General features: G+C 49.8%; 1 protein-coding gene across 6 annotated transcripts in view; it reads right to left on the bottom strand.

Moving 5' to 3' along the window:
* PSD2 (pleckstrin and Sec7 domain containing 2) overlaps positions 1–27,855 on the bottom strand; it is a 122,308-nt gene that overhangs the window by 8,638 nt on the left and 85,815 nt on the right. For 5 of the 6 annotated variants that reach the window (XM_034656112.1, XM_034656113.1, XM_034656110.1 and 2 more), the window contains 11 exons: positions 25,464–25,916; positions 24,866–25,060; positions 21,961–22,041; positions 18,144–18,256; positions 17,360–17,420; positions 6,463–6,553; positions 4,443–4,486; positions 3,186–3,376; positions 2,941–3,011; positions 2,356–2,513; positions 1,263–1,407 (listed from right to left, as the gene is read on the bottom strand). In XM_034656112.1, coding sequence (XP_034512003.1) covers positions 1,263–1,407; positions 2,356–2,513; positions 2,941–3,011; positions 3,186–3,376; positions 4,443–4,486; positions 6,463–6,553; positions 17,360–17,420; positions 18,144–18,256; positions 21,961–22,041; positions 24,866–25,060; positions 25,464–25,916 — 1,603 coding nt within the window. The remainder of the gene's footprint in view (positions 1–1,262; positions 1,408–2,355; positions 2,514–2,940; positions 3,012–3,185; positions 3,377–4,442; positions 4,487–6,462; positions 6,554–17,359; positions 17,421–18,143; positions 18,257–21,960; positions 22,042–24,865; positions 25,061–25,463; positions 25,917–27,855) is intronic. The other variant, XM_034656116.1, reaches the window with a different exon arrangement.

Here is a 27,855-nt window from a genome sequence, read left to right as displayed (position 1 = left end):
TTGTAAGTGGGATCAACTCCTTAATTTCTCTTTCTTGTCTCATTGTTGGTCTATAGAAATGCAGCTGATTTCTGTGCATTGATTTGAGATCCTGCCCCTTTGCTGAATTCCTGTATGAGTTCTAGCAGTTTGGGGGGGGAGTCTTTTGGGTTTTCCACATAAAGTATCATATCATCTGCAAAGAGTGAGAGTTTGACTTCTTCTTTGCCAATTTGGATGACTTTATTTCTTTTTATTGTCCAATTGCTGAGGATAGGACTTCTAGTACTATGTGGAACAGCAGTGGTGAGAGTGGACATCCCTGCCATGTTCCTGACCTTAGGCGAAAAGCTCTCAGTTTCTCACCATTGAGAATGATATTCGCTGTGGATTGTCTCGGATTCTTGCCCAGGCACGTACGATGGTCACAGACCCAGGATCTTACCCGGACAGTCAGAGACACTGTTACTCACAGACAAGCATGCGTGTACGTCCCACCCACCAAAGTAGAGCCAGACCACTTGGTGCCATGCAGGCAATGAGCTGCATGTGTGTGCGTGACGCATGTGAGCAGTGAGGGTGTGAGTGCACAGCATGTGTGTGTGCAGACACGCACACGGGTGTGCCTGTAAGGTATATGCGTGCATGGGGTGTGTGTGTGTGCACGTGTGTGCGCACTGCCTGCGCACACACAGGGGCTCTGGGCAGAAGCTGCAGCCTAGGAGCTCAGTGGAGAGACGCAGGACAAGGGCCCAGGATGAAAGGGGCCCTGCCAAGCACAGGAAGTACGGAGTCCCCCTGCCCTCCACCTCCCAAGTGGCGGTCCCCCACTTATCCTCTCCTCTCCAAAAAAACCCTGAAAAACTCAAGTGTTGATGACAAAGTTTTTTTAGGGTTAGAAATAAAATACTTAAGGGTAGGTAAGGACAGCAAAAGAGCACTGAAGGGCCAGCCAAGTCTCACCCGTCCCTGGCTTCCTGTGACACACACATTCTCTTGCATTCGTGCTCAGACACGCACCATACCCACAGACCCACAATGACATCCACAGGATAGCACACCATTGGCAGAGAAGAACGCAGGCCTCTGTGTGGTGTGTGGCCCATCTGCAAATGGCGATGGGGTGCAATGGGGATGGAGGAAAAGCTCTGTCTCTTCGCCTTGTCTCTTAGCCCAAGACTGGGCACCACATAGGAGCTGAAGTAGAGACTGTTGAATGGGGTTGGGGGTGCCTGGCTGGACGCAGCCTGAGGAGGTGGCATTGGGGTCCCAGGAGCTCATACCTGGCAGAGGCGAGTGGTGCAGGAGGGCAGCAGGGGCCGACAGAACTTCTTCATGGAGCTGACAGCAGCGGGGAAGGATGGCGCTGAGAAGATGGCGGCCACCAGGTTGATCCTAAGGATCCAGGACAGCATTTCTTCCTTGCTCCTAGGGACAGGACGGGAGGGGAGAGGGCACCAGCTCCTCACAATAGGACTCCCTGGCCCCACCCGAGACCCAGGACCCACCACTAGCCTGGCACCGGGAGGGAGCCACTCCCTTCACAACGGGGGACAAAGGAATGAGGGAGGATGGCAGGAAAGGGGCTGGATCGTCCTGGTCAAGTCTGTGTAGGGAGCTTGCCTCTGTCCCAGCTTCTAGGCAAGACCTGGGTTTTCACATGAAAATAAAGCTGTCCAGGTCCAGAGTTAATAGCCATGGACTAACAGGCCCTAGAGCCAGTGGGCCCAGGCTGATGCCTGGATCTCTGGATCCTAGAGGTAACAGGCAAGCAGTATCCCCACTCAGGCCTCCTATCCATGCCCCACTACCTCGCCCACAATGCACACTCCCATCCTGAGAGGTCATCTACCAGCCTTCCTCCTTTTAAGCTCATTTGACACATGAAACTCCAGTCTCAAGTCACAGGATAGGGTGTAGAGGAGTGGACAGAAGGCCCTCCAGGGAAACTGTAAGACGAGTCTTTCCCATCCGTTTCCCCACCCCGATTTACAGTCAAGATGACTCATCAAGGCTCCATCTGCCCTGGATTCGGGGACTTCGGTGCACAACAGAATCACCTGGAGGACGCGTTAGAATACAACTGCTGGCCCAGCCCCAGAGTTTCGGGTTTGGTAGGTCTATCATGGGGTCAGAGAAACTGCATTTCTAACACGTTTCCAGGAGATGCTGAGAGGACCACACTGGAGGACCTGTACTTCAGGGGACCCCCGCAGTCGGTCTGTGCCAGGCAGATACACTCACTCGTACGGCTGACGGTGCAGGGCAAGCTGACACCACCCCCCTGAGGCAGATGAGGAGCAGGGGGCCGTCCAGGCTCGATACTGCGGGCCCTGGGCCCAGGGTGGGACGGAGGGGGCTCCCACTCCTACTTACGGTGCCTGGAAGAGGAAGACCCTCCAGTCAGCTGTCTTCAGCTTGAGCACGTTGGACTTCTTGCTGTAGTCGGAGGCCCTGGTGGCCAGAGCATGGTGCACGCGAATGGCATTCTTCAAGTCGCCCTCAGACAGAGCTTTGTCGGGCCTGTACTCATCCTGGACAGGTGGAGTGGGGGCACGCAAGCTTCTGTCATCACCAGATGCTGGCTCGCTAACCCACACTTCTTCGACCCTCACCATCCCTCCCTCTTGCTGTCCCTCCTGTCCCTCTGCTCCCTCCATTCTTCAGCTCTTGCCACTGTGGTGCCATGCCCACCCCAACAGAACACGCCAGCCACTCCTCTTCACACCCTGGTTTGTCCCAAGGCCCAGAAAGAGTTTCCACTGCATATCTTCTGAGCCCCTGGACATTTGCAAGACCCCTCCCTGAGAACCCAAAGCTCGATAAGCCCGAGTCAGGCTTTAATGAGGGAAGGACCCAGCATCTGCCTAAGCCCCAGGTCCTGCCAGGGACCCTCTGGGAGCCACAGGACAGGGGCCAGTTGGAGGACCGCACCGGCTCTTCCTGGGTGAGGACTCTCACCTTCTGCAGATACAGGATGGTCCCTTTGAGCACCGCGTAGAATTTCTTCCAGCCACGCCTCCCACGGGGTGCTAGGGATGGGGGTATGGGTAGTGTGGCCACCACCACCCACCCCAATATCACCTCCCCTGCATGCCCCTACATGTCTACTGTGATGTGCAACCCCAGAGGAGTGACCATGGGAGCCAGACCCTCTCCCCCGAACTAGCATCCCTCCCCATGCCCCTTCCCTGCCTGACACCCACTCCTCTTGCCATCCATGTCGGCGTGAGTCTTCCGAGTCAGCACACCATGCTTGTAGGTGGTAGCGCTGAGAGCCTGCGGGACATCCAGGAAGGGGTTGCCACCATCCAGGATCCGTGTCACTTTCTTGGTGCCTGTCCCAAACTTGTCATCCACCAGCTCAGACAGTGATTTCCTCAGCTCGTCCTCATCACTAGGAAAATGCTAGGCCTGAGCACCACCTCCATGGAAGGCTTAGCCCCACATGGACATGTTCTCTCCCCTCCAACCCCTCTCAGGTAAGCAGTCAGAGGTGAAGAGCAGAGATGGAGGTTCCAATTCCAGATCACAGATCCAGATCTTTGACGCCAGCCCTCAGTCTTCAGTTCTGACCCATCCTCTGAGCTGTGATTTTTGGCCTCCAAGCTCTAATCCTCACCACTGACCACAAAGTTGGAGACCTTACTAGTTTTATTCCTGGTCTTTCTTCTCCTCTTTCCAACCCTGAAGTCCCAGCTTCAGGGAGCAGTGACCCATGGCCAGACTGAAGTGGCTGCCCAAGCCCCACAGACACACTGGGCCAGTAGATGAGGGCCCTAAAGTCTAGGCTTCCCAATAGAGCCCTGGGAGAAGAATGCCAGCTCTTCCCAGATTGTTAGGATTCCTAACAATCCTTACCTATGATCTCTACATGGACCCAAAGACCAAAGCTGCCCTGGGGAGCACAGGAAGGTGAGGCAGCCAATTTCCCCTGGAGCTTCTTAAACTCCCCACCCCGCAAGGTCTCCACACCTCTTTCCAGATGGCTGGGCACCTCCAGGTCTCACTGCCTTTGCAGGGGAAGAAGTTAGGGGGAAGTAACCTCTCTCCACTGCCAAGAGCAGTCACTATCTAAACATGGTCATATTCTTGGTCTTATAGGGAGATTCTTGCCTCCTGTGTGCCTACCTCCTAAAAGAGGACGAGCTATCATCATTGGGAATAGTGGCAATAGCCCAGTACAGAAAATAACTTGTGGAGATTATGAAACTAAAGTCACAGTTTAATCAATTCCATACCCATTTAACATTGTACACTTTTTATCAAGACAGAAAATGTACCCAAAGGGGAGCTCAACACCTGGCGCTGGCCAGCGGGACTGGGGTCACCAGAGCTGTGGTTCGGGAGAAATCAGCACCATGGAGAGTGGCAGGAGTGAATTCCCTGCATCATCAGACACTCCCCCTTTTCCTTCCTAGTGATTCATTTTCCCCATACCCATGCCCATGGGCACTACTCACATGGCCCATTCCAGCTTTTCATTCTTGATGGAGTTGTAAAGAGTCTGGGACAGGGGAAAAGAGAAAGAGAGGAGTTCAGATCAAGAGTCAAAGAAATTTCCATCTACCTTTAGTAATGTGGATGCAATGAGGAAGCATCTTTTCAGCCAGTGGGGCAAAATGGGTGTTTGACTCATAGCTGTTTGTTGGTTGGGTGAATGAATGAAAGATGGGTGGGTAGATGATTGTTTAGATGAATGGGTGTATAGATTTGAGGAAGAGTTGGGTAGATAGGTTGGTGGGTAGGTGGATGGGTGGGGAAATAAGTGGGTGGGTGAGTGTTCAAGGGTGTAAGAGGTGTATGTGTGGATGATGGGTGAATGGGTGGGGGTAGGGGCAGGCAAATGAGTTTCTGGGTAGGTGGATCAATAAAAGGATGGGGGCATGGGAGGCTGGGTAAATGGGTAGATAGGGAGAAGTGAATAGGTGGGTGTTGTGACTGGGATTATTTAATCTCACTTATAAATACATTATTAACAAGCCCTTCTTGATGGTAAAAAAGAAAATTATGATAAGAAGAGTGATGGAGACAATGTTCTATTTTTTGGCCTCCAGACTCACTAGCCAACTACCTACCTGATATCAGCATAACCTTCAAACCCACTATCTAAAACTGAGCTCATCGGGACACCTGGGTGGCTCAGTTGGTTAAGCATCCAACTCTTTTTTTTTTTTTTTATGTTAGTCACCGTACAGTACATCCCTACTTTTTGATGTAAAGTTCCATGGTTCATTACTTGCATATAACACCCAAGCATCCAACTCTTGATTTCAGCTCAGGTCATGATCTCAGGGTGGTAAGATGGAACCCTGCATCAGGCTCTGTGCATGGAGCCTGCTTAAGATTCTCTCTCTCTCTCTCTCTGCCCCTCCCCCTGCTCACTCTCACACTCACTCTTCTCTCTCAAATGAATAAATCTTTTATTAAAAAGAGGGAGAGAGAAAGAGGGAGAGAGAGAACACAACCAGGGGGAGCAGCAGGCAGAGGGAGAGGGAGAAGCAGGCTCTCCACTGAGCAGAGAACCTGATGCAGGGCTCGAACCCAGGACCCTGGGATCATGACCTGAGCCAAAGGCAGACGCTTGACCGACTGAGTCACCCTGGCGCCCCTCAAATAAATAAATCTTTAAAAAATAAAAAAAATTAAAAAATAAAACTGAACTCCTCATTTACCCCCCAAAAACCTGCTCCTCTTCCTCCAAGGCAGAGAACTGACCAGGATTGAAAGGCCAGAGTTCCACCCTGGGCTTCAGCCTCGGGAGAAAACTAGAATCCCTTCATTCCTGGTGATGTTGGAGAAATGGGTGGGTTTTTCCCTGTGGTGATGACAATGACAGTGGTGGTGATGGCGGTGGTGGAGATAAAGGTACTGGTGATGGCAGTGGCAACTATGACAACTGTTGTAGCTTTGAGGGTTACCGTGACAGCAATGAAGAGAATGGAATGCTAAAAACAGATCTCAGAAAGCTTACCTCTCTGCCTAACTCAGGGACCATGTAACAGTCAAATGTTGAACTGGATGGTCACTAACTCTATCCCAAAGTCATGGTGGCCCTGACCCCAGTATTAAAAATGTAGACTGTCGTAGGGGCCTGGCCAGCCCAGTCAGTAGAGCATGAGACTCTTGATCTTGGGGTCATGAGTCCGACCCCATGTTGGGTGTAGAGATTATTTTTTTTTAAGATTTATTTATTTATTTGAGGAGGGGAGGGGCAGAGGGAAAGGGAGTGAGAGAATCTTAAGCAGACTCCCTGCTAAGCGTGGAGCCCAAAGCAGGGCTCTATCTCACGACCCTGAGATCACGACCTGAGCCAAAATCAAGAGTCAGACACCCAGGTGCCCCTGGTGTAGAGGTTTTTTTGGGGGTTTTTTTGTTTTTTGTTTTTTTATCTATACTGTCAGAATTTAGTGGAGTAGAGACCTCTCTCCTCCCCCCACTCCAGGTACAGATGGGGCCATGGGAACCCATAACAGGTATTACCTTCAGCAGGTCTTTGGCAAAGTCTTGGCCATCATTCAGCTGGTCCAAGTTGGCAATGAATTGCTGGCAGGACATCTTTTTGCCAATGTTCTGTAATGGAGAAATGGTTCTGCCTGAGAGTGGGGATGGAGGCTGGTACGATCCCCACACCCTGCCCTGCCCAGCCAGAAGGGATGAAGCAGCATCAAGGGTAGTAATGAAAAATATGCCTAGAGTTCCCTTTGTGTCCAAGAGTTTACAAAACCCTTTTTCATTTTTAAGATTCTATGTGATCCTCAATGAGAAGTTGGGAGTTTTTCCTCAAACCCAGATGGAGTCAGGTTGGATTAAATAACATAACAGATGATATTTACCAGGTGCCTAGTATGTTTCAGGTACTGTACTTGACATGCATTATTTTATTTCCTTCTCATAACAAGGAGAAAGTGAGGTGGGTATTATTATTATCCCCATTTGACAGGTAAGGAAACTGAGGTGCAGGAAGGTGAAGTGACGTGCCCATGATCACACAGCAAGGAAGTGGAAGGGCTGAGTGTGTCTGACACCAAAGCCCATGCTCTCACCCGCTACTCCATGGTTAACTCTCCCAAGGTCACACAGCACCAGGACTTGAACCCAGGCCTCTTGGCTGCTGAGCAGAAGCTCTGTGTATTCCGTCACAACTGTCTCACCCTCTCACCTGTACAGAGGGGCGGCAAGACCTCCAAGAGGTAGGTGAAGTGAGGGAGAGGTTGGTCTTAAGAGAATCAAAAATCAACTTCCACCAATACACATGGGTACCCTGTGCTGAGCTGGGCTGGGACCAAGGGACCCCAAGCAGAAGGTCTCATTACAGAAGGCACAAAAAGACAAAAGGCTGGAAATGACTGTACCCCAAGTTCTGCCTTTTTTAAACCACTGAATAGCAGAAGGGCTCCAGCCCTCCAGACCCAACACCTGATGTGCGTACTTTCAGACTCTTCTCGCAATATCCATGCTGGAGGACACACTGGGTGGCACTTCACCTTCGTGAAGACGAAGACCCTTGAACACCAGATACTTATTGGTGTAGGATTTTGTGGATTTAGGTTGGCTATGAGACAGTGTTTTCCAAGACTTACCTATGGATGGGAATAGGTATTCCCCCACAAAAAGACTTCATAATCAAATAAGTGTATTTACATGTTTCAGAGTCTTTAATAGGCTTTTGTGTGTTCAGAGTCTCCAAAGGAAGGATTCCATGTACAGCCTCCCAAATTCATTGACCTTGTCAGCATTTTAACAAAGAAAATCTATTAACATCATGTGGGACATTAACATACCACAAAAAATCCAGGAAACAAGGATATAAGGCTTTATAAGTAGCTGACAAGCAAGAATTTTCTACACCTTTCCAAAAAGTTAAAGAGATATATGTGCCTTGGGGCACCTGGGTGGCTCAGTCGTTAAGCATCTGCCTTCAGCTCAGGTCATGATCCCAGCGTTCTGGGATCGAGCCCCGCTTCGGGCTCCCTGCTCAGCGGGAAGCCTGCTTCTCCCTCTCCCACTCCCCCTGCTTGTGTTCCCTCTTTTGCTCACTGTGTCTCTCTGTCAAATAAATAAATAAAATCTTTAAAAAAAAAAAAGAGAGAGAGAGAGAGATGTGCCTTGATATAGTATGTTTCATATGTTTATGTGTATATTTTACACATACATATATGTATATACATACACAGCCACTTGTGTGTGCATTCATAATAGAGGGATATGAGGCGATAATGTCTGGGTTCCACACACTGAACATTCTCCAGCCACCAGTCAGGAGTTCAAAATCAAAAAATAACCAGGCAAGATTTTCAATCCCAGAAATGACAGGTTATCTTGTTGCAAATGAATCTTCCTAACAGAAACAAGTGTTGGTCAAAATATTAAAACATCTGTGTGAAGGCACTGGAGAAATATAAGAGCAGTGAGGAGTTCAAGGGTAAAGATCCCGCAAGAAAGGAAGCATGAAGATGTGAGCCCATGAGGAGCAGCTTTCCTACCTGAAGCATTTGCCATTCACAAGCAGTGGCCAAAAGGCTGAGCAACGGAGCAGTCAGTAGGACTGGAGAATGAAAATTGGAATTCAGGCCCACCAAGGACAAGGGGCCCTGGGGAAACACCCCAGTTATACTTCAACACAAATGTTGAAATTAAGAAAGGAAATACTAAAGGGACTTCTTCTGGCAGAAGGAAAAGTATCCCAGGTGGAAGCACGAAGAAGCAGAAAGGAATGAAGAGCAACAAAAAGGGTGGCCAAATCTAAATGAATATTGATTGTATAAAACAATAATAAGAGTTTTCTGGGGAAGGGCACCTGGGTAGCTCAATCGGTTGAGTGTCTGACTCTGGATCTCAGTTCAGGTCTTGATCCTAGGGTTTGTGAGTTCAAGGTCTCAAGGTTGTATTGGGGTCCACGCTGAGCATGGAGTCTACAGAAGAATAAGAATAAAAATAAGGGGGCCCCTGGGTGGCTCAGTCGTTAAGCATCTGCCTTCAGCTCAGGTCATGATCCCAGGGTCCTGAGATCAAGTCCCACAGCCAGCGGGCTCCCTACTCAGCAGGGAGCCTCCTTCTCCCTCTGCCTGCTGCTCCCCTAGTCATGCTTGCTTGCTCTCTCTCTCTCTCTCTCTCTGTCAAATAAATAAATAAAACCTTTTAAAAAAAAAAGATGACAACAATAATATGTAAATGGTGAGGGCAATAAATGGAGAAATGGAGCTAAAGTGTTTTAAGGTGATTTCATTGCCCAGAAACTGGAAAAACTACATTAATAAGTTAGGATGCATACTGCAAACAACAAAAAGAATTCATAAAGAATGAACAACTAACAGGCTAACAGGATAAAAGGGAATTCTAAAAAATGCTTAAATAATCCAAAAGTAGGCAAGAAAGGAGAAAAAAAGGAACATAGAACTGATAAGTCAGAGAAAACAAATTTATCCTGGTATGTTTAAATTTAATTATATTAGTAATTCATTAAATAAGATTAAGAGGCAAAGATTATCAGACCTGATTTTTTTTAAAAAAGTGTATCATACAAGACATACCTCTTAAATATAAGGGGACAGAAATCTTACAAACGAAGGATAGAAAGAGATACACATGCAAACACTAACAAAAGAATTCCAGTATAGCCATACTAATATCTGACAAAATAGACTTGAAGAGAAGAAGCCTTACTAGGGATAAAAAGAGACATTTCATAGTGATAAAAGGGCCAATTTACCACATGACATAAGCATCCTAAATGTGTATGCACCTAATAACATAGTCTCAAAAAATAAAAAAAAAAAAATTGTTAGAACCAAAAAGAGAAAGACACATTCACAATCTTGGTTGGAAATTTCAACACTGCTCTCTCAGTAACAAAAGAACAAAAATCTAAACAATTCATTAGCAACAATTAGATAAAATGAACAAATTCTAGAAACACACAAACTATTAAAAGTGCTCAAGAAGAAATAGGAAATCTGAATAGATTTATAAGAAGTAAAAAGACTGAGGGGCACCTGGGTGGCTCAGTCGCTTAAGCATCTGCTTTTGGCTCAGGTCATGATGCTCGAGTCCCAGGTCAGAGCTCCACATCAGACTCCCTGCTCAGCAGGGAGACTGCTTCTCCCTCTGCCCCTCACCCTGCTTGTGCTCTTGCTCTCTCTCTCGCATGCACGTGCTCAAATAAATAAATAAAACCTTTAAAAAACAAAAAGAAGGAAAAAGATTGAACCACTAATCAAAAACCTCACAAAAGAAAAGCCCAAAACCAGATGGCTTCAGTAGCAAAATTTACCAAACATTAAAAGAAAAATTAACACCAATACCTCTCAAATTCTTCCCAAAAAGTGACAAAGCGGGAAAACTACCTAACTCATTCTATTGGACCAACATTACCTTGATAACAAAACCAGAAAAAAGACATCAGAAGAAAAGAAAACTACATTACAATATCCCTTGGGAATATAAATGCAAAAACCCTAAACAAAATACTAGCAAACAGAATCCAGCAGCATTTTGAAAGGATTACATAGTATGATCAAATGGAATGTACCCCTGTAATGCAAGAGATTAGATTAGATTAGATTAGAAATCTAACAATGTAATATACCATATTAATAGAATGAAGGGTGAGGGGATGTCATATGTTCATCTCAATTGATGCAGAAAAAACATTTCACAAAATTCAACACTCCTTTCATGAAAAAAAAAAACACTCAACAAACTAGGACTAGTAGAGAACTTCCTCAGTATTAAAGGCATTTATGAAAAACTCAGTTAACATCATACTCCATGGTGAAAGACTAAAAACTTTCCCCCTGAGATTAGGAAAAGGCAAGAATGCCCACTTTCCCCAATTCTCTTCAACATTGTACTAGAAATTCTAGTCAGAGCAATTAGGCAAGCAAAAGAAGTAAAAGAAATCCAAATTAGAAAGGAAGAAGTAAAACTATCTCTATTCATAGATGACATGATCTTGTATATAGAAAATCCTAAAGGCTACACCAAAAAATGAACACATTCAGCAAAGTTGCAGAATACAAGATCAGCACATAAAAATCAATGTTAGTAAAGAATGATCATAAACTGAGATTAAGAAAACAATTTCATTTACAATAACATCAAAAAGAAGTAAAAACTTAGAAATAAATTTAACCAAGGAGATAAAAGACTTGTATACTGAAAACTACAAAAGATTGCTAAAAGAAATTAAAGACCTAAATAAACAGAAAGACCTCGGGTGTTCATGGATTGGAAGACTTAATGTAGCTACAATGGTAATACTCCCCAAACTGGTCTATAGAGCCAACACAATCCCTATCAAAATCCCAATGGCCTTTTTTATAGAAATGTAAAACCTTACAGTTAATATATAATTGTAAGGGTTCCCAATACCCAAACAATCTTGGAAAAGAAGTTAGAAGACTCACACTTTCTGATATCAAAACTTACTAAAGACCTACATAATCAGGACAGTGTGACACTGGCATTAGTATAGACATATAAATCAGTGGCACTAAATTACGAGTCCCTAAATAAAACCAAACATCTATGGACAATCAACTGGTTTTTATTGAATAAATTTGACATAAAACACTGCATCTGTTTAAGGTATACAGTATGTTAATTTGATACATTTACATAATATTATGGTCAATTAATATGCCCAAGACCATCTAATGAGGAAAGAATGGTCTCTCTAACAAATGGTGCTGGGACAACTGGATATCCACAGCAAAAGAATGAAACTGGACCCCTACCTTACTCCATATATAAAAATTGACTCAAAAATTGACTCAAAGATCTAAACATAAGAGCCAACACCATAAACGTCTTAGAAGAAAACAGGAGTAAATTTTCATAACCTTGGATTTGGCAATGGTTTCTTAAATGACCCAAAAGCACAAGCAAAAAGGGGGGGGGGAGCAGATAAATTGGACTTCATCAAAATTAAAAATTTCTGTGCATCAAAAGATGTATCAGGAGAGTAAAAAGACAACCCACAGAATGGCTAAAATTTCTGCTAACCATATATCTGATAAGGGTACCATATCCAGAATATATAAACTCAACAACAAAAACACAAACAATGTAACTAAAAATGAGCAAATCCTTTGAGACAATGGCTAGCTCGGTTGGTGGAAACTGCAACTCTAGATCTCAGGGTTGTGAGTTCGAGCCCCACGATGGGTGTGGAGATTACTTAAAAATAAAATCTTTACGGGGCACCTGAGTGACTCGGTTGGTTAAGTGTAGGCCCCTTGATTTCGGCTCAGATCATGATCTCAGGGTCACGAGATCAAGCTACACATTGAGCTCTGTGCTGAGTGTGGAGCCTGCTTAGGATTCTCTCTCTCTCTCTCCCCCTCTGCTCTCCCCCAATCTCCACCCCCAGCCGTTCCCCACATGCGTGTGCTCTCTAAAAAAATTTTTTTTAATTAAAAAAATTTTTATTCAAATCTTTGAAAAATAAAAATGAGTAAAGGATTTAAGAATTTACTTATTTGAGAGAGCGAGCATGCACGTGGGGGGTAGGGAGAGGGGAAGAGGGAGACAGAATCTCAAGCAGACTCCCCATGGAACACAGAGCCTGACACAGGGCTTGATCTCACGACCCTGAGACCCCGACCTAAGCCAAAACCAAGAGTCAGAGGCTTAACCAACTGAGCCACCCAGGCACCCCCAAAGGATTTAAATAGACATTCCTCCAAAGAAGATATACAAATGATCGATGAGCACATGAAAAGACACTCAACATCACTAATCATTTGGGAAATGCAAAAATCAAAACCACAATGAGATATTAAGATGGCTACTATCAAAACACAGAAAACAAGTGCTGGCAAGGATGTGGAGAAATTAAAAACGTGTGCACTGCTGGTGGGAACATAAAAAGGTTCAGTCAGGGGCTCCTGGGTGGCACAGCGGTTAAGCGTCTGCCTTCGGCTCAGGGCGTGATCCCAGCATTCTGGGATCGAGCCCCACATCAGGCTCCCTCTGCTATGAGCCTGCTTCTTCTCCCACTCCCCCTGCTTGTGTTCCCTCTCTCACTGGCTGTCTCTATCTCTGTCGAATAAATAAAATCTTTAAAAAAAAAAAAATAAAAATAAAAAAAAAATAAAAAGGTTCAGTCACTAGGGAAAACAGTATGGCTGTTTTTCAGAAAGTGAAAAATAATATTACCATATGATCCAGCAGTACCACTCCTGGGCATATACCCAAACGGAATTTAAAGCAGGGGAATGGGATAGACTGGTGATGGGTGTTAAGGAGGGCACGTATTGCATGGTGCACTGGGTGTTATACGCAACTAATGAAGCATCGAACTTTACATCGGAATCCGGGGATGTACTGTATGGTGATTAACATAATATAATTTAAAAAATCATTAAAAAAAAATAAAGGTTTGTATTCATAAAAAAAATAAAATAAAAAAAATAAAGCAGGGTCTCAAAGAAATATCTGCACATCCATCTGTCCATAGATGTATTATTCACAGAACCCAAAAGGTAGAAGCAATCTAAGCGTCCATAAGCAGATGAAAGGATAAACTCAATGTATACATGCGGACGATGGAATATTACTCAGCCTTAAAAAGGAAAGAAATTCTCATTCTGGGATCGAGCCCCGCATCAGGCTCCTCTGCTGGGAGCCTGCTTCTTCCTCTCCCACTCCCCCTGCTTGTGTTCCCTCTCTCGCTGGCTGTCTCTCTGTCAAGTAAATAAATAAAATCTTTAAAAAAAAAAAAGGGAAAGAAATTCTGTCTCAGGCTGCAACATGGATGAACCACGAGGACATGATGCTAAGTGGCATAAATCAGTCACAAAAATATAAATTCTCTTGGGGCGCCTGGGTGGCACAGCGGTTAAGCATCTGCCTTCGGCTCAGGGCGTGATCCCGGCGTTATGGGATCGAGCCCCACATCAGGCTCTTCCACTATGAGCCTGCTTCTTCCTCTCCCACTCCCCCTGCTTGTGTTCCCTCTCTCGCTGGCTGTCTCTATCTCTGTCGAATGAATAAATAAATAAAATCTAAAAAATATATATATATAAATTCTCTCTGATTCCTCTCGTTTGAGGAATCTAGAGTGGCCAAATTCACAGGAGCATCCAGTGGTACTGTAGTTGCCAGGGACGAGGTGGAGGGGGCGGGGGCGGTGAGGAGTAGTTGTTTACTGTGCGGAGAGTTTCAGCTGGGGAAGATGAAAAAGTTCTGGTGATTAATTGCACAGCACCGAGATACACTTAACACTACGGAACTAAACCACATAAGATGTTAACTTTGATGCCACACGTATTTTACCACAACTAAAAAAATTTTTTTACTACAACTGTTAAATAAATTTTCTAAAATCCAAAAAAAAAAAAATGGGCAAAGGACACAAATAGACATTTTTCCAAAGAAGATGTACAGATGGCCAACAAAAACAGGAAAAGATGCTCCAACGTCACTAGTCATCAGGGAAATGCAGACAGAAACCACAATGAGATACCACCTCGCACCCACCAGGACATCGATCATTAAAAAGGAAAAGGAGTGTTAATGAGGATGTGGAAAAACCAAAACCTTCATACACGGGCAGTGGGAATTTAAAAGGGCTCAGCCACGATGGAAAACATTTTCGCAGTTCCTCAAAAAGTTAAGCACAGAATTCGCATGTGAGGGAGGTAGTCTATTCCTAGGAACTGAAAATATGTGTTCAAAAAAAATAAATAAATTGTACGCAAATGTTCCCAGCAGCACGATTCGCAACACACAGAAGGCGGAACAACCCAAATACCCATCAGCAGGTAAACAGATAAACAAACTGTGGGCTATCCATGCAGTGGAGCGCTAACTGGTCCTATAAAGGAATGAGGTACTGATGCATGCTAGAACACGGACGAACCTCGAAAACAGAGGCTAAGTCAAAGAAGCCAGGCACAAAAGGCCACGTGTTGTATGACTGAATTCACATGAAATACACAGAGTAGGCAAATCCATAGAAACGGAAAGCGACTGAGTGGTTGCCAGGGCTGGAAGGAGGAGAGAATGGGGTGTGACTGCTAATGGGCACAGGGTTCCTTTTGGAGTGATGAAAACGTTCTAGAAGTACGGAGTGGCGATGACGGCACCCCCTGGGAATGTACGTAATTCCACAGAACTGCACACTTCAAAATGGCTAAAATGGTATGTTATGTGTACTTTACCACAATAAAAAAATTATTAAGGATGTACAAGACTTGCACGACACAATGAAAACACTTGACCTTATCGACACACACAGAACGTGACAGCCACCAACCACAGAACGGACTTTCTTTTCAAGCCACATGGACAGCTACTACAATTGTGAATCTGAAGAACACGCACCCAGCCCTCTGCCGGCCGCTTTACTGCCCCCCTCTCTGACCGGAGCTCTTTCTGGGGGCCCTCGCAGGCCCCACGTTCCTGAGATGCCCGCACCCACCCGCTCTCCGAAGAGCAGCCGAGCAGCAGAGGGAAAGCTGGGAGCAGGGGAAGCCGCTCCCGCAGAGGCCTCTGCAGAGCTCACAGGGACCGCAGCCAGGCCCTGGGCTAAGTGTGGGCTGCTGAAGCCACAGGAGGCACAGGATGGGGAATCTGAGATTTAGGGAGGTTAATAACTTGCCCCAGGCCATACAGCTGTTGTGTGGAGAAATACAGGGGACTCTGACCCAGAACCCTTTCTCCTGATCCTTTTCCAATACTGCCTCAAGAGAGAACGCCGGGATCCTCAATGTCTACTGGCTGCAGATAGCACTGTCCTGTCCCACCGCTTCTGCTCGGGGAAGGGGTTGATGTTTCTCTTCAGCCACGGGCACTGGTGTGGGGCGGGGGGGAGCTAAGGCCCACCCAGCTCAGGGGTATCCGCAGCCTGAGGGGGTCACTGAATGGTGGCTACTGCCGTTCTTAACCGTGGAGCAGGCCTTCCAGAACTTGGCTCTGCAGTAACCAGGTCTTGGTGTGGCCCTCAGGCTCGGCCAAGGGTGGGGGAGGTTTGGTTCCTTTTAAGGTATGCTTACAACACCTGCTCTCCATAAACAGAGTGAGCCATCTTGGAGGAACATTAACTGGTTCGTAGGCAATTAGCTCTGGTGACATTCCCATGGAGTGTCACACTCCCATGGAGTTCCACACTCAGGCTGCGAGCCCAGGCAGAGGAATGGAAGTCGTCTCATGACGACTCTTTATGGCAAGGTCACCAAGGCCATCACCCTTCCCAGGCCAGGTGCCCCAGTGTGCCCATGCCTGCTCAGGCTGCCATCGGGCTGCAGTCTTCATATTCACGACCCTCCAGGGACCCGCAGGCTAGGCCTTGGGGCTCTCCATCATTCAAACTTTAATATCAGTAATGAATACCATTGTTATCACTGTCATAATATGTCATGACATTATTCATAATAAAATACTCACTGGGTGCCAGACCCTGACACCGGTATCATGAGTGTTAATTCTCTCTGGTCTGCCCGGGACACTTGACAGGAAATCATTATCCCCACCTCACGGACGCAGAACCTGATACACAGAGCTTCCACATGGAGGCAAGAGTAGGATCTAAAGTTGGGTCTGTCCTCGCTCTTCCTTCCACTCTATGCCCTGGACTTTCCTGGTTAACTCCAGAACCAAACTTGCTGGCCTGTTGTCCCCAGGAATTAATGAAAGATCCCCAACCCAACAGAGGGGCTCTGAGCACCACTAGGTGAGCAATGATGGGGCAGTGACTGGTAAGGCCAGATGAATGATGGGGAACACAGAAGGGGAACATGGAGATGGGGGGGTCTAGGCTCACAGGGCATGCACACCACCAGCTCCACTTACCACCTGAAGGAGGGCAAGAGAGCCCAAAGAGGGGGGTCCCCGGAGCAGATGGAGGAAAGAAGAAGGAGTTACTGAGCCACAGGCAACAGCGAGAAAGCCCAGGGCTGAGAGAGCGCAGGCTCCCAGCCTGGGGCACCCACCTGTCACGTCACTGTTTGCCTGGTGGTGGGAGGGGTGACAAGAATGCCTCTTGAAGGCAACCTACCATTTGATGGGTGGAGGCTGCCTGGGGCGAGACAAGGCAGCAGGGCCACATTCGGACTTGCGGGACAGGGGTAGGAAGAGCACGAGGTCTTTTAGCAATGCCTGGAGTCAACACAGCTGGATGGCACATCTTATCTAGCAAACCCAAATTCCCCTGTGCCTCAGCTGTTCTGTCTAGCTTGGGGGCAGGGACCCAGGCAGATCTCAGATAGATAAAGATAGGGCCAAGTCTAGAAGCCAAGTCTCCCAACTCCCAGGTCTGCTAAAAGAACCATGGCCAGCAAGCAGGTGTCGGGAAGGGGGCTGGAGAAAGGGCGAGCCCCAGGACAACGTGCAGTGGGTCAGCAAGAGGACACACCCTTCCCTGCCTCCCCGACTCACATGTCCATGCAGATCCGTGTTGAGCAGCATCAGAGCACAGGTGAGTGTGTGGATCCCATCTATATCAGAGATGGTGGCACCCTCAGTGTGAGGACCCCGTTGTTTTCCAAACCCAGCCACCCAACTGTCTCCTGACAGAGCCAGCCTGCTGGCCTTGGAGACAGGAAGAGGCCCGCCACCAGCCAAATGCACCTCAGGGCCCAGGACCTGCTCCCTGTCCCGCCCCCCTCACAGCACCAGAGTCACTGGCCTGCCCCAGGTCAGGGCCAACCCCCCCTCAGAGGGGACCTGAGCACCCTGGGCCTGCTATAGGCCAGACTCCTGCCTCCTGTGACTGAACTCATCTTGACACTCAGACCCAGGGGCGGCTCTGGGTCCTAGACTACGTATCTACCATGCCCTCTGTCTCCTCCAATAACTGGCCTCGTCTCCCAGGTCCTGGAACTCGGGTCCATCCACAGGGAAAGTCCTGCCGCTAAGTGGTCTAAGAGGGCCCCACCCCGGGACTCCACATGGGGACTCCCACTGCACCGAGAATCCACACTGCGACAGGGACCAGTGAGAAGGAAACCCAAGACCAAATCTCGGACAGAGGACTTCCAGGCACGGAGAATGACCACAGGCAAGACATTTGGAAGGTCTCTTGTCCAGCAAGCAGACCCATTCCAGGTGCCATAGTTCCTGTATTCTATGTTTAGTGAGCAGGACAGAAGTGGCTGTTGGGGGGCGGGGCGGAGGAAGCCGGGGCCCTGCCCAGCAGCAGGTAGGGCAGGCAGCCATACCTTCCGACGTGCTGTCTTCCGGGTTGCACTGGCAGTACCGGCGGGAGAAGTGCGTCAGGACCCGCTCACGCTCCTGCGTCTCCCCCATCAGCGGGAAGGCCTTCAGGAAGGTTCTGGAGGGCAATTCAAGGAAGCTGAAGACCTCTAGAGTCCCTGAGTCAGTATGGATCCTCACCTGGGGCAAGAATCCCCCCCAAACACACACAGGCATACACGCACACGCACCACATAAACCCGCTGGAGGGGGCCAGGGCTCCAGTGCCCCAGCATCTTCCCCAGGACAGCTTCCGGAGTGCGGGGGCTAGGGGACTTTAGAATTTCAGCCTTCTATGCCCTCCAGGAAGTAGGCAGGGGACAGAGTGTGAAGAACAAAGCCAGAGGAGCCCCTCAGTGGTGCCCTCGGCCCTTCTTCAGGATAAATGCCCACTTCCCTCTCCCTCCTCTCTGGCGAGGCCTGCAGGGGCCATACCTGCCCCCTCCCCAGACCATCCCTCCTCAATCATTCCTGCTCCTCACTGGATGTGCCACCAGCCGAGCCCCGAGCTCCACCTTGGCCTTGGCCTCCCTCACTCTTCCCCTGTCCTCAGACAAGTCCAAACTGTCAAGTCCCAATGACTTGTTCTTCACCCTTGATCTCAAACTCTCCCCCTCCTCTGCCCTCATCATATGCCCAGGACACTCACAGCAGCCTCCAGAAGGGGGCACCCCTGCACCTCCCCGAGACATCCTCCCCGCAGACCCCGACTGGCCTTTCTAAACACACATGCAGGTGAGACGCACCCCTGCTTAGAATCTGTCACTGGCTCCCCAGAGCGCTCAGGGTAACAGCCAAGCCCCTCATGTTCTGGCCTTCCCAGGACATGTTTCCACCTCCCTCCTGTCCCTCCAGCCTCACCCCACCCGCCTCCCACACAACATTCACACCCTGGACCAGACAGGCACTTACGCTGCTCCATGCCTCTGGGGAGGCTGAAGCTGTCTGCAAGGACCTTCCCTCCTCTCCTGCGTGGCTCTGCCCCCTTCTCCTGGCCCACTTCAAAAGCCACGGGCTCTCAGGGGCCCTGGGAGTTGATCCCAAAATCACAGGGGCTGGGAGATGGAGCCTAGGGATACCTCTTCTTGGGAAGCAAAACTGTAAACTGAGCAAATTTGAGCTTCTATCTGTCCAGAGTTCCTAAGACTAGTTCATTCCTAATTTTGCTATGGTTCATTTGGTTTCTGGAAAGTCCACTTTGCTTTATGCTCTCTCATGTTACTCCTAAGGCACCCTGGGACCTGTGAGCCCATCTTGGCCAGCCCTTACCTTCTGAGGCCTCTCAAGGCATCCAAAACTACAGACCACACTCCTCTTCAATCCCAGTCAGTCAACTGCCATACAGAAACATGGTGTTTGCAATCTAGTCTCCCCTTCCCCACCCTGGTCTCTTTTGTTCCCTGTTCTCTTCTTCCCACCTGGCACCCAGCTCTGCCTCTCCCTCCTCTAACCACACTCCACTAAGACCTTGTAAAATCCATTTCCCATCCCAGCCTTGACCTGTCCTATCTACAAGCCATCCAACCCAGCTCCCACTCCCTAGTCCAAACACTCCTTCCCCAGGTGTCCTCACTAAGCCCCAACCCAACACAGCCACCACCAAACTCTCAGGCGGCCCCCAGGGTCAGCCTCACCACTGCCTACCCTCTCCCTTGCACTTTGGCACCATCCATCCCTCTACTCAATCCTCTGGATGACCCCTCGCACCAATCTTTCCTTTAGCCCCACTGCCCACCTCAGGCCTATCCTCTCCCACCTCAGGCCTATCCTCTCCCACCAGACCCTCTTCAGAACCCTGCATGCCTCGAAATCAAAGGCTACCAGCACTAGCCCCAAAAATACTGCTTTATACCTAGCACCTTCTGTGGCTCCCCAGTGCCTTTGCAGTTGAGCCTAAATCTACGGGGCTGGCATACAAGGGTCTCCAGTGCAGCACCCAGGCCTCGGATCGTGACCTGACCCACTGAACATCTTCTCCTACCACTCTTCCTCATCCCGATGAAAACTTCAGACTCAGCTCAGGCTAGAGCACCTTGCAGCAGACCAGCACTTCCCCTGAGAACTGAGACAAGCCAGACAGAATACATCTCTCTTAAGCTCTCAGGAAGCCACTGGTGTCACAAGGACCACAGGGCCAGACTTCCACAGAGGAGAGAGCTGAGGTGAGGGGCTCATCTACAGGGGCTCTTCCCTTGGGGACATTGCTGATGCTGGGCAAAGGCAAGAGGCAGAACACTTCGTGGCTTCACAGAGCTGAAGACACAGACCTGGAGATCTGCGGGGCTGTGAATATACAGCCACGTTTCCCCTTGAGACATCTGCCAAAGTCTGAAGAGGCGAGGGACGGGATGCTAAGAACCTAAGCAGAAATCCTCTAAGAAGTAGAAGGACTGGGTTTTTTTGTTTTGTTTTGTTTTGTTTTTGACACTCTAGCCATATTGAGGAAACACAATTAGGATTCAGGACCCACCAAAGGGAGAGGCCCCAGTGAACACACTAGGCTTCTAGGGGAAAGCCGTGCAGGCCTCCACCCTGTGGTGGGGGATCCCTGAGTTCAACAAACTGGTGCAGCCTTTCCTCAGCTCATCCATGGTCGGATTAGGAGTGCACCCCCTGCCCCCCTCTAACTGCCTAGTAAAGGACAAGGTAAACCCTCACAGGAGGAATATATAATAATCCAGAGCCTCTCTAATTCTATACAAAACGCACAACATCTAATAAAAAAAATTACTGAGCATGCAGAGAGACAGGATGCATGACAGAAAACCAAGAGAAAAAGAAGAGAAACAGATATTGATGATTCCAGTGATACAGATATTGGGATGAGGAGGCTTTGAAATAAGGATTAATATGTGTAAAAGGAAAGGGACAGATGGAGCAAATGAGTGAAAAGATGAGAAATTCCCCCAGAGAGTTAGAATCTATTTTTTTTAATTTAACAAAATGAAAATTCTAGAACTGAAAAATGTAATAATAAAAAGTAAAAAACTCAATAAATGGATTTAACAGTATATTAGGCCCAGAAAAAAGGCTAAGTGAACTAAAAGCAGGTCAACAGAAAATATCCCAAGTGAAGTAGAGAAAAAAGAATGGAAAATACATTTTTTTACATGTAAGGGACGTGTGGGACACAGTGAGAAGATCTAACATTTGGGGACGACCCCCCACTTATCTCAGAGATCGTTGGTGCCCATAGCCAGAGGGCTGCAGCCTGCTGTCGCCCTGAGGGCCTGTCACCAGGGGCCCCTAGACACTGGATGGCACTCTATTCCATGCCTTTCACCCCCTGGGGCCTGCACCTGACTGTCTGGAAGGCCACTGTCTGCATCCAAACGCCAAGAGGACCAGTGGTCAAATCCCATTTTTGCCCTCTCCCCCCTCAGTGATGGTGGGGAATCATTTTACCTAAGGGCTGGTTCTCCATTTGTGAACAGCAGCGATAACACCTACCCTCCAGGGGTGTGGTCAGGATGAAGTGGCAGGGGGTGTGAAGACCTATTGCCTCAGCAAACAGGAAGTGCTCAATACAGGCAAGCCCTTTGCCCTGCGCTCCCAAAACCTCAAGACCGCATTCCCACCTTCACATGCTCAGCCCACCACAGAGCCAGCCCTCACTGAGGCGCTGCGGGGCTGCTGTGCTCAGGGCCCCTTCTCCGCAGCCTTCCCAGGGAGGGTCCAGAGACTGTCCAAGGTTGCACAGCAAGTTTAGAACAGAGCTGCCATGAGAATCCAGATGTGTGGCCTGTACCCCTGTGGACACCGCCCCATCCCAGCCCCACTGACCTGAGCGCTCGGTCCAAAGTCAGGCCCGAGAAGTCGAAGAAGCTGAGATACTCCCCAGCCACCAGCCTGCTGAACTCGTTGCTGTTGAGAGAGCATGAGGTGTCCGTTAGGAGAGGGCACAGCCACCAACAAGAGGCATGTGGGCAGTGAGTCCTAGCATACCCTGACCCCCCACCCGATCTGCCCGTCCCGAGACTGCCTCCCCCTCCGGGCCAGTTGGGCTCTGATAGTCCATCCTTAGGTTGCGGGGTCAGGAAGGCTTCCTAAAGGAGATGGTGTCTCTGTGAAGACGGCAGACCTATAGGAAAGTAAGAGCCAGTGAGGTGACAGGACTAGGGGGAGGGATGACACAAAGTGTCCCCAGTAGAGGAAACTGCACGACATGTCCAAGTAGCTATCAGCAGGGCCATGTGGCCAGAACCAGAGAGCAGGAACCTGGCAGCAAGAGATGAGGTAGGGAGCAGGGCCCGAGGGCCAAGGGAAGGATTGGTAGTGTTCAGAAGGGTGTGAAGGGAGGGGTTGAGTGAGCAGGTCAAATCCTTGTGTGGAACACCCAAGGGTTATTATGATGTAAATTGTTAGGTTGAGGATTATTAGGGTTGGGTTATATACTATGATAGCGGCTACACCCGCCGAGCGGAGACCCCTGGGCACTCTAGGGGCTGGTTCCCAGAGAGACGGAGAGTTTGGGGAGGAGAGAGATTTCAGAGGCAGAATCCACGGGCAATGGAATGGTGCAAAGCATAACCCGGAGGTGGGCCAGAGGGGAGTTCTCGAGAGCTGGACATCCGGTGGGGCTGGATGTACCCACGTAAGAGATGTCAGCTGGTTAATGGCCTGGATGGAGGACAGGGATGAGCGCAAGCGAGAGGAGGGTGCAGACCCAGGACAGATATCAGAGGAAGCCCCTCTTAAGGGTGGAGGCCGACTGAGGAGAGAGAGGGAGCCACTGAAATATACTGAGAAAGAGCAGCCCAAGAGAGCTAGGAATGCGGCGTCCTGGAGGCCGAGAGAGAGTATGTATGTGTGTGTTTCCAGAAGACTGGAGTGATGAATTCTTGTCGGAAAAGAGAACAAATTTCCACCTGAACCTACCCAAGCCCCGAGCTCTCCCTCCCATTTGCAGGAGACTTGGGACTGGGGAAATAGGGAAAGCACAACAGAACTCCACGGGGACACCAAATCCAAATCATGGAAAATTCTTCCTGACAAAAGGTTCTATTTCTTCAACAGATACATGGCCTTAAGAAAAAGGAGGCAGCCCAGCGGACTATTGATTAAGAGACTTAGGAGGAAAAAGAGAGAGAGAGACACGTTTTGGCCAAATGTAAAGCATGGACCTTATTTGCATTCTGATACGAAGAAGCATTTCTGAGACAGAAAATTAAACTAAAACTAAATGTTAGAGATTCTATGGAATTTTGGTTAGTTTTGTTAAAAATTATAATGGAATGATGATTATATTTAAAAATCCTTATCAGTTAGAGGCACATACTGAAGTATTTATGGATCAAATGATAGAGTATCTAAAATACGCCTTAAAATAGTCCAGCAAAATGGGGGGGGGATGCTATTAACTTTGAAGCTGAGTAATGGGTATGTGGAGGTTTAAAATGTTATTTTCTGGTTTTGTGTATGGTTGAAATTTGCACAATAAAAATTTTAGTTAAGGAAAAAGAAAGGAGTGAGGTGTGTCTGTGATGTTGAGGAGGGGTAAGTTGAGGCCAGGTAGCAGCCACTGGATTCAAAGACAAAGGCTAATAACTTGGCCCTGGCCTGGATGGGCTGCTGAAGGCAGAGGGTGGGGGAGAAGCCTGCCCCAGGGGCTGGATATGGAGAGGGGGAGTGGACCGAGGCCACCCAGGTTAGAAAACTCGAGAATTCTGGCTGCCAAGAGGCTGGGGGAGAAAGTGCCTTTGAGGAAGAATTTGTTTTCAGATGGGAGAGACTTAGGCACAGTGGAGTGCTGAGGGAAACTCTTGCAGAGGAGGGCTGAAGGACAGACTCCTGGAGAATGTCATTAGGTTGGGGGTGGGGGCCTCAGCCCAGCGGGAGAGGTGGGGCTTCGAAGTCAGCTGTGATGTCAAGGCTGGGGCTGGGAGGCAGGCCCGGAGCAATGTGGAGGCTGAGAAGGGTAGAAGAGGAAGGAAGGCAGGAGAGAAACTAGGGAAGGATCCCAAGCCCAGCTGGCCTCAGCTTTTTCAGTCAGCTCCAACTTGGGGCCTAGGGGCAGGACTGCCCCTTTGCCTTGAGATCTAGGACTGCCTCCCCATCTCAGAGCCTAAATGTGGGTATGGGAGGCCTCCTGGAGGAAGGGCAAAGGCAGGCGGCCATGCTGACAAAAACACTTGGATGTGCCAGCTGATCCCTCAGTCTCAGAGCCCCTGCCTATCCCCGCAACCCACACCCCCACCCCCGGGCTGCCATCTGGCTAGTTTCCTTTCCCCAGTCCCAAGGCCAGGGCTGTGCTTTGGCAGCTTCAGCCCCCTTAGCCAGTCCCAGCAGACTGAGAGTGGGGCTTAATGAGCTAGGAACCCAGTTTCTGGGTCCCGGGCAGTCCCAGCCCAGGCCCAGGTTCTCCTCTCCTTGGCCCCGCCCCCCTGCTCTGTCCTCCCTACCATCATCATGGTCCCATAACTGCAGGCCACACTACACTCCCCAGCCCCGAGGGACCGCCCCACCACCTCCTCCCCTCCCGGAGAGCACAGGCCTTCGCCCAGGCAGCCCAGAAAGGAAACAGATTTAGGGCAAGGCCAGGAATGAGGACAGTGGCAGGAGGAGGAGCTCTCGGGGACTATTGGGAACCCCCCAAGCACCAGACACCCCTGACAGAAGTCACCCACACCTCTTCAGGCTGAGGAAGACCCTGGGTTTACCCGGGGTGGGGGTACGGGCGACGACTCACTTCTTGCCCAGCTGCCGGGCGACGTCGCAGCGCTGAAAGCCCTCCAGGTGGTAGAGACGGCGGGCCAGCCGGCGAGCAGCTTCATTGACCCCTTGGCACCCGTTGGCCAGCGCGTCTGTGCTACCAGGCTCCAGGCCCTCTGAGCTGCTCAGCTCCGAGTCTGAGTCCGAGAAGCCGTCCTTCAGGCTGGGGTCACTGCACAATGAAAGTGGGGGCAGAGAGAAGGGGATCAGAGGCCCAGGGTCCGAGGCCTGGGAAGAGGCTGGGAGGTCTCCCAGAGCAGGGGAAGAGGCTCCAGTGCATCAGGAGGGAATCAAGTCAGACTTTTAGGGGAGCCCCTCGATGAAATCACTAGAAGCTACACAACCCACGCAGCACAGCTCCCTGGACCCACCAGGGCTGGAAAGGTCTGGAAGGGCAGAACTGAACCTCAGGACCAGGGTGGGAAGTCTGGGTGCAGAGGAAGGACACCATGACCTAGGAGAGGGCTTGTTCACTCTGGGCACTGGGTTGCCCTCACCTGCTTTGCCTCCTCTGGGTCTCAGTTTCCCCATCTGCTCAATGGTTCTCCCAGTTCCCAACCTAGGCTCTGCCTCACCTGGCTGAGTTCAGCAACTTGTCTGTGTCCTCCTCCTCCTCCTCCTCCTCATCCCCACCTGGACCCTGGGGTCCGTCTTCATGGAAGCCATTGGGCACGGCTGTGAGAGACAGGTGGCTCAGGACGTTCTCTGATCGGCTGCTGGAGATGGAGCACCGCAGGGGGCTGCCCAGCTCCCCATCACCACCAGCTGCTCCTGGGTCCCCCTCAGGCCCCATGTCCCCAATGCCCAAGCCAGCCCCCGGCTCAGGGCTCTCACGGGCCCGCTGCTGGATGAGGGGTGTCAGGGGGGCCTCGAAGCTGACGCAGCTGTCGCTCTCGTCTGTGAGGCTCAGCACGTCCAGGGAGTCAAGGCTGCTGTACTGGGTGCCCCGCAGCAGCTCGGACTCCACGATCTTCTCAAACGTGGCACTGAAGCCATCCCGCACATCTGGCTCTCCGGGGCCACCCAGCCTGTGGGATGCAAGGACCAGTCACCATCCTGCTATGGGGTCCCCCTTTACAGGGGCTAGGACTGCACCAGTCTGTGTCTGGGAGCTCCACGGGGGCAGGAGCAGGCGTGGGATATGTCCTGTTTATTCTGTCAGCCAATACTTACTGAGCGCTGGGTGCCAGATGCTGGGCTGGGTACTAAGGTGCAGCAATGAAACAGGACAGGCGTGGTCCTGCCCAGTGCCCACCCCACGCCTGGCATAGAGCAGGCACCGGGCATTTGTCTAAATGAATGAATGGGAGACCTCTTCCTCCACGGTGGCCCAGGGGCTGCTGCCCGCAGGCTTCCCAGAGCCATGCGGCTATCTCCCAGCACAGCTAGAGTCATGCTGGGTCAAAATGTTGCAGTCCCCAAAGCCTGGGAGACTCTCAGCTTGGCCCACCACACTGCAGCTCTCAGGCCTGGCCTTAATGTCACCTCTCCAGAGAGACTGAGGAAGGCAGGAGCACATCACCCAGCCCACTGGCCCCACTCCTTATTCTCCATCCTCCGGGTATCTCCTCTCTTCCTCCCAGGCCCGGTCAGCATGTCACACCGTGTGCTCCCGTTTCCCATCTGTTCCCCAGTCCCACCTCCCACAAGGCCAGGGAACACCCACGACACAGTTCGTGCTTAACAAACCCTGCTGAATGGTGCGCTGGGTGAACACACAGATGTTTGTCAGCCCCCTGGTCTACCCCACGGCCAAAGCCACTGCAGGGCCCTGTCCTGTCCCTGCAAGAGACCTCTGGCTGGAAGTTCCTCTTCCCTCACGCTGAAGCCCTCCTTCCTCATCCCTTTCTCAATGAGGTCCGCCCTGATTGCCCTATTTATAACCAGGACCCACCTCCAAACACCTCAGCCCCTTTTTCCTACTTCATTTTTCCCCAAAGCACTCCCCACCCCTTCCTACATACTACATAATTACTTCTATGATTTATTATCTATCTCCCCCTTAGACCCTAAGCTCCATGATAGTATGAATTTTTTTATGTTCTGTTTTCTGATGTATCCCCAGCACCTAGAATAGAACATCACACAGAGATAAACTGAGGCATCCCAGGAGGATTCTTATCTGCTGGGGAGATGCACAGGGAGGACAGGTAAGGAAGAGGAGACACTGAAAAAGAGCGAGATCAAGAGAGATGGGACAAAAGAGAGACAAGAAGAGAGAGAGGAAGAAAAATAAGAGAGACAAGAAATAGACTAAGAGAAACAGAGAGACAGAGACAGAGAGACAGAAACATAGAGATAGCAAGGGGAAGAGACACAAAGAAAGAAGCAGGCTGAGCCCAGCCCATATCAGATAAATCAAGGTCCGCCATTTGCAAAGCAGTGCACCCCTCATTCCCCCCGAGGATCAGCCACATCCTGCTTTTCCCCCCAGCCCCTGCAGCCTCCGAGAGACTGAGCTGTATTTGGAGGACTGGGAACTACCCCTCTCCTCAAACACCTCCTTGGACCCCAGGTCTGAGATGTGGTCCTAGTGTGCTCCCCAGAGAAGCATACTGACCTAAGAGAGAAAAAGCTGGAGTCACAGCCAGCTGCCCCCTGCCCAGTTCCAGCAAGAGCTGAGACCAGAGCCTTATTAGGCCTCTTCTTGCTGGAGAAGGAAGTGGGGCAGGGGGCAGAAATCTAAGAAGTCGCAGTACACCTGGCAGTGAGCTGGGGTGGAGTTGCCACTGGTGACCTCCAGGAGGAAGGGAGGGAATGGAAGGGTCACTGTCCTGGTTACCAGAGCAGATGCCAGAAATCTGCCCAGCAAAGGGACCTCTGCCAGGCCTGTGCTAGGTTCCAGAGATACCTGAATAATACAGATCTCGGCCCTTGGGGGAGATCTCTTCTCACTGTCAGACCCATGAATGGTCTCCCCCACGCCACTATCTCCCACCGTCTCATGCACCTGAGCAGACCTGAGAG

This window comes from Ailuropoda melanoleuca, chromosome 3, assembly GCF_002007445.2.
Source record: "Ailuropoda melanoleuca isolate Jingjing chromosome 3, ASM200744v2, whole genome shotgun sequence".
Classification (NCBI taxonomy): Eukaryota; Metazoa; Chordata; class Mammalia; order Carnivora; family Ursidae; genus Ailuropoda; species Ailuropoda melanoleuca.
Note: the sequence above shows the minus strand (reverse complement) of the source record. Positions and strands in the feature narration are given on the sequence as shown.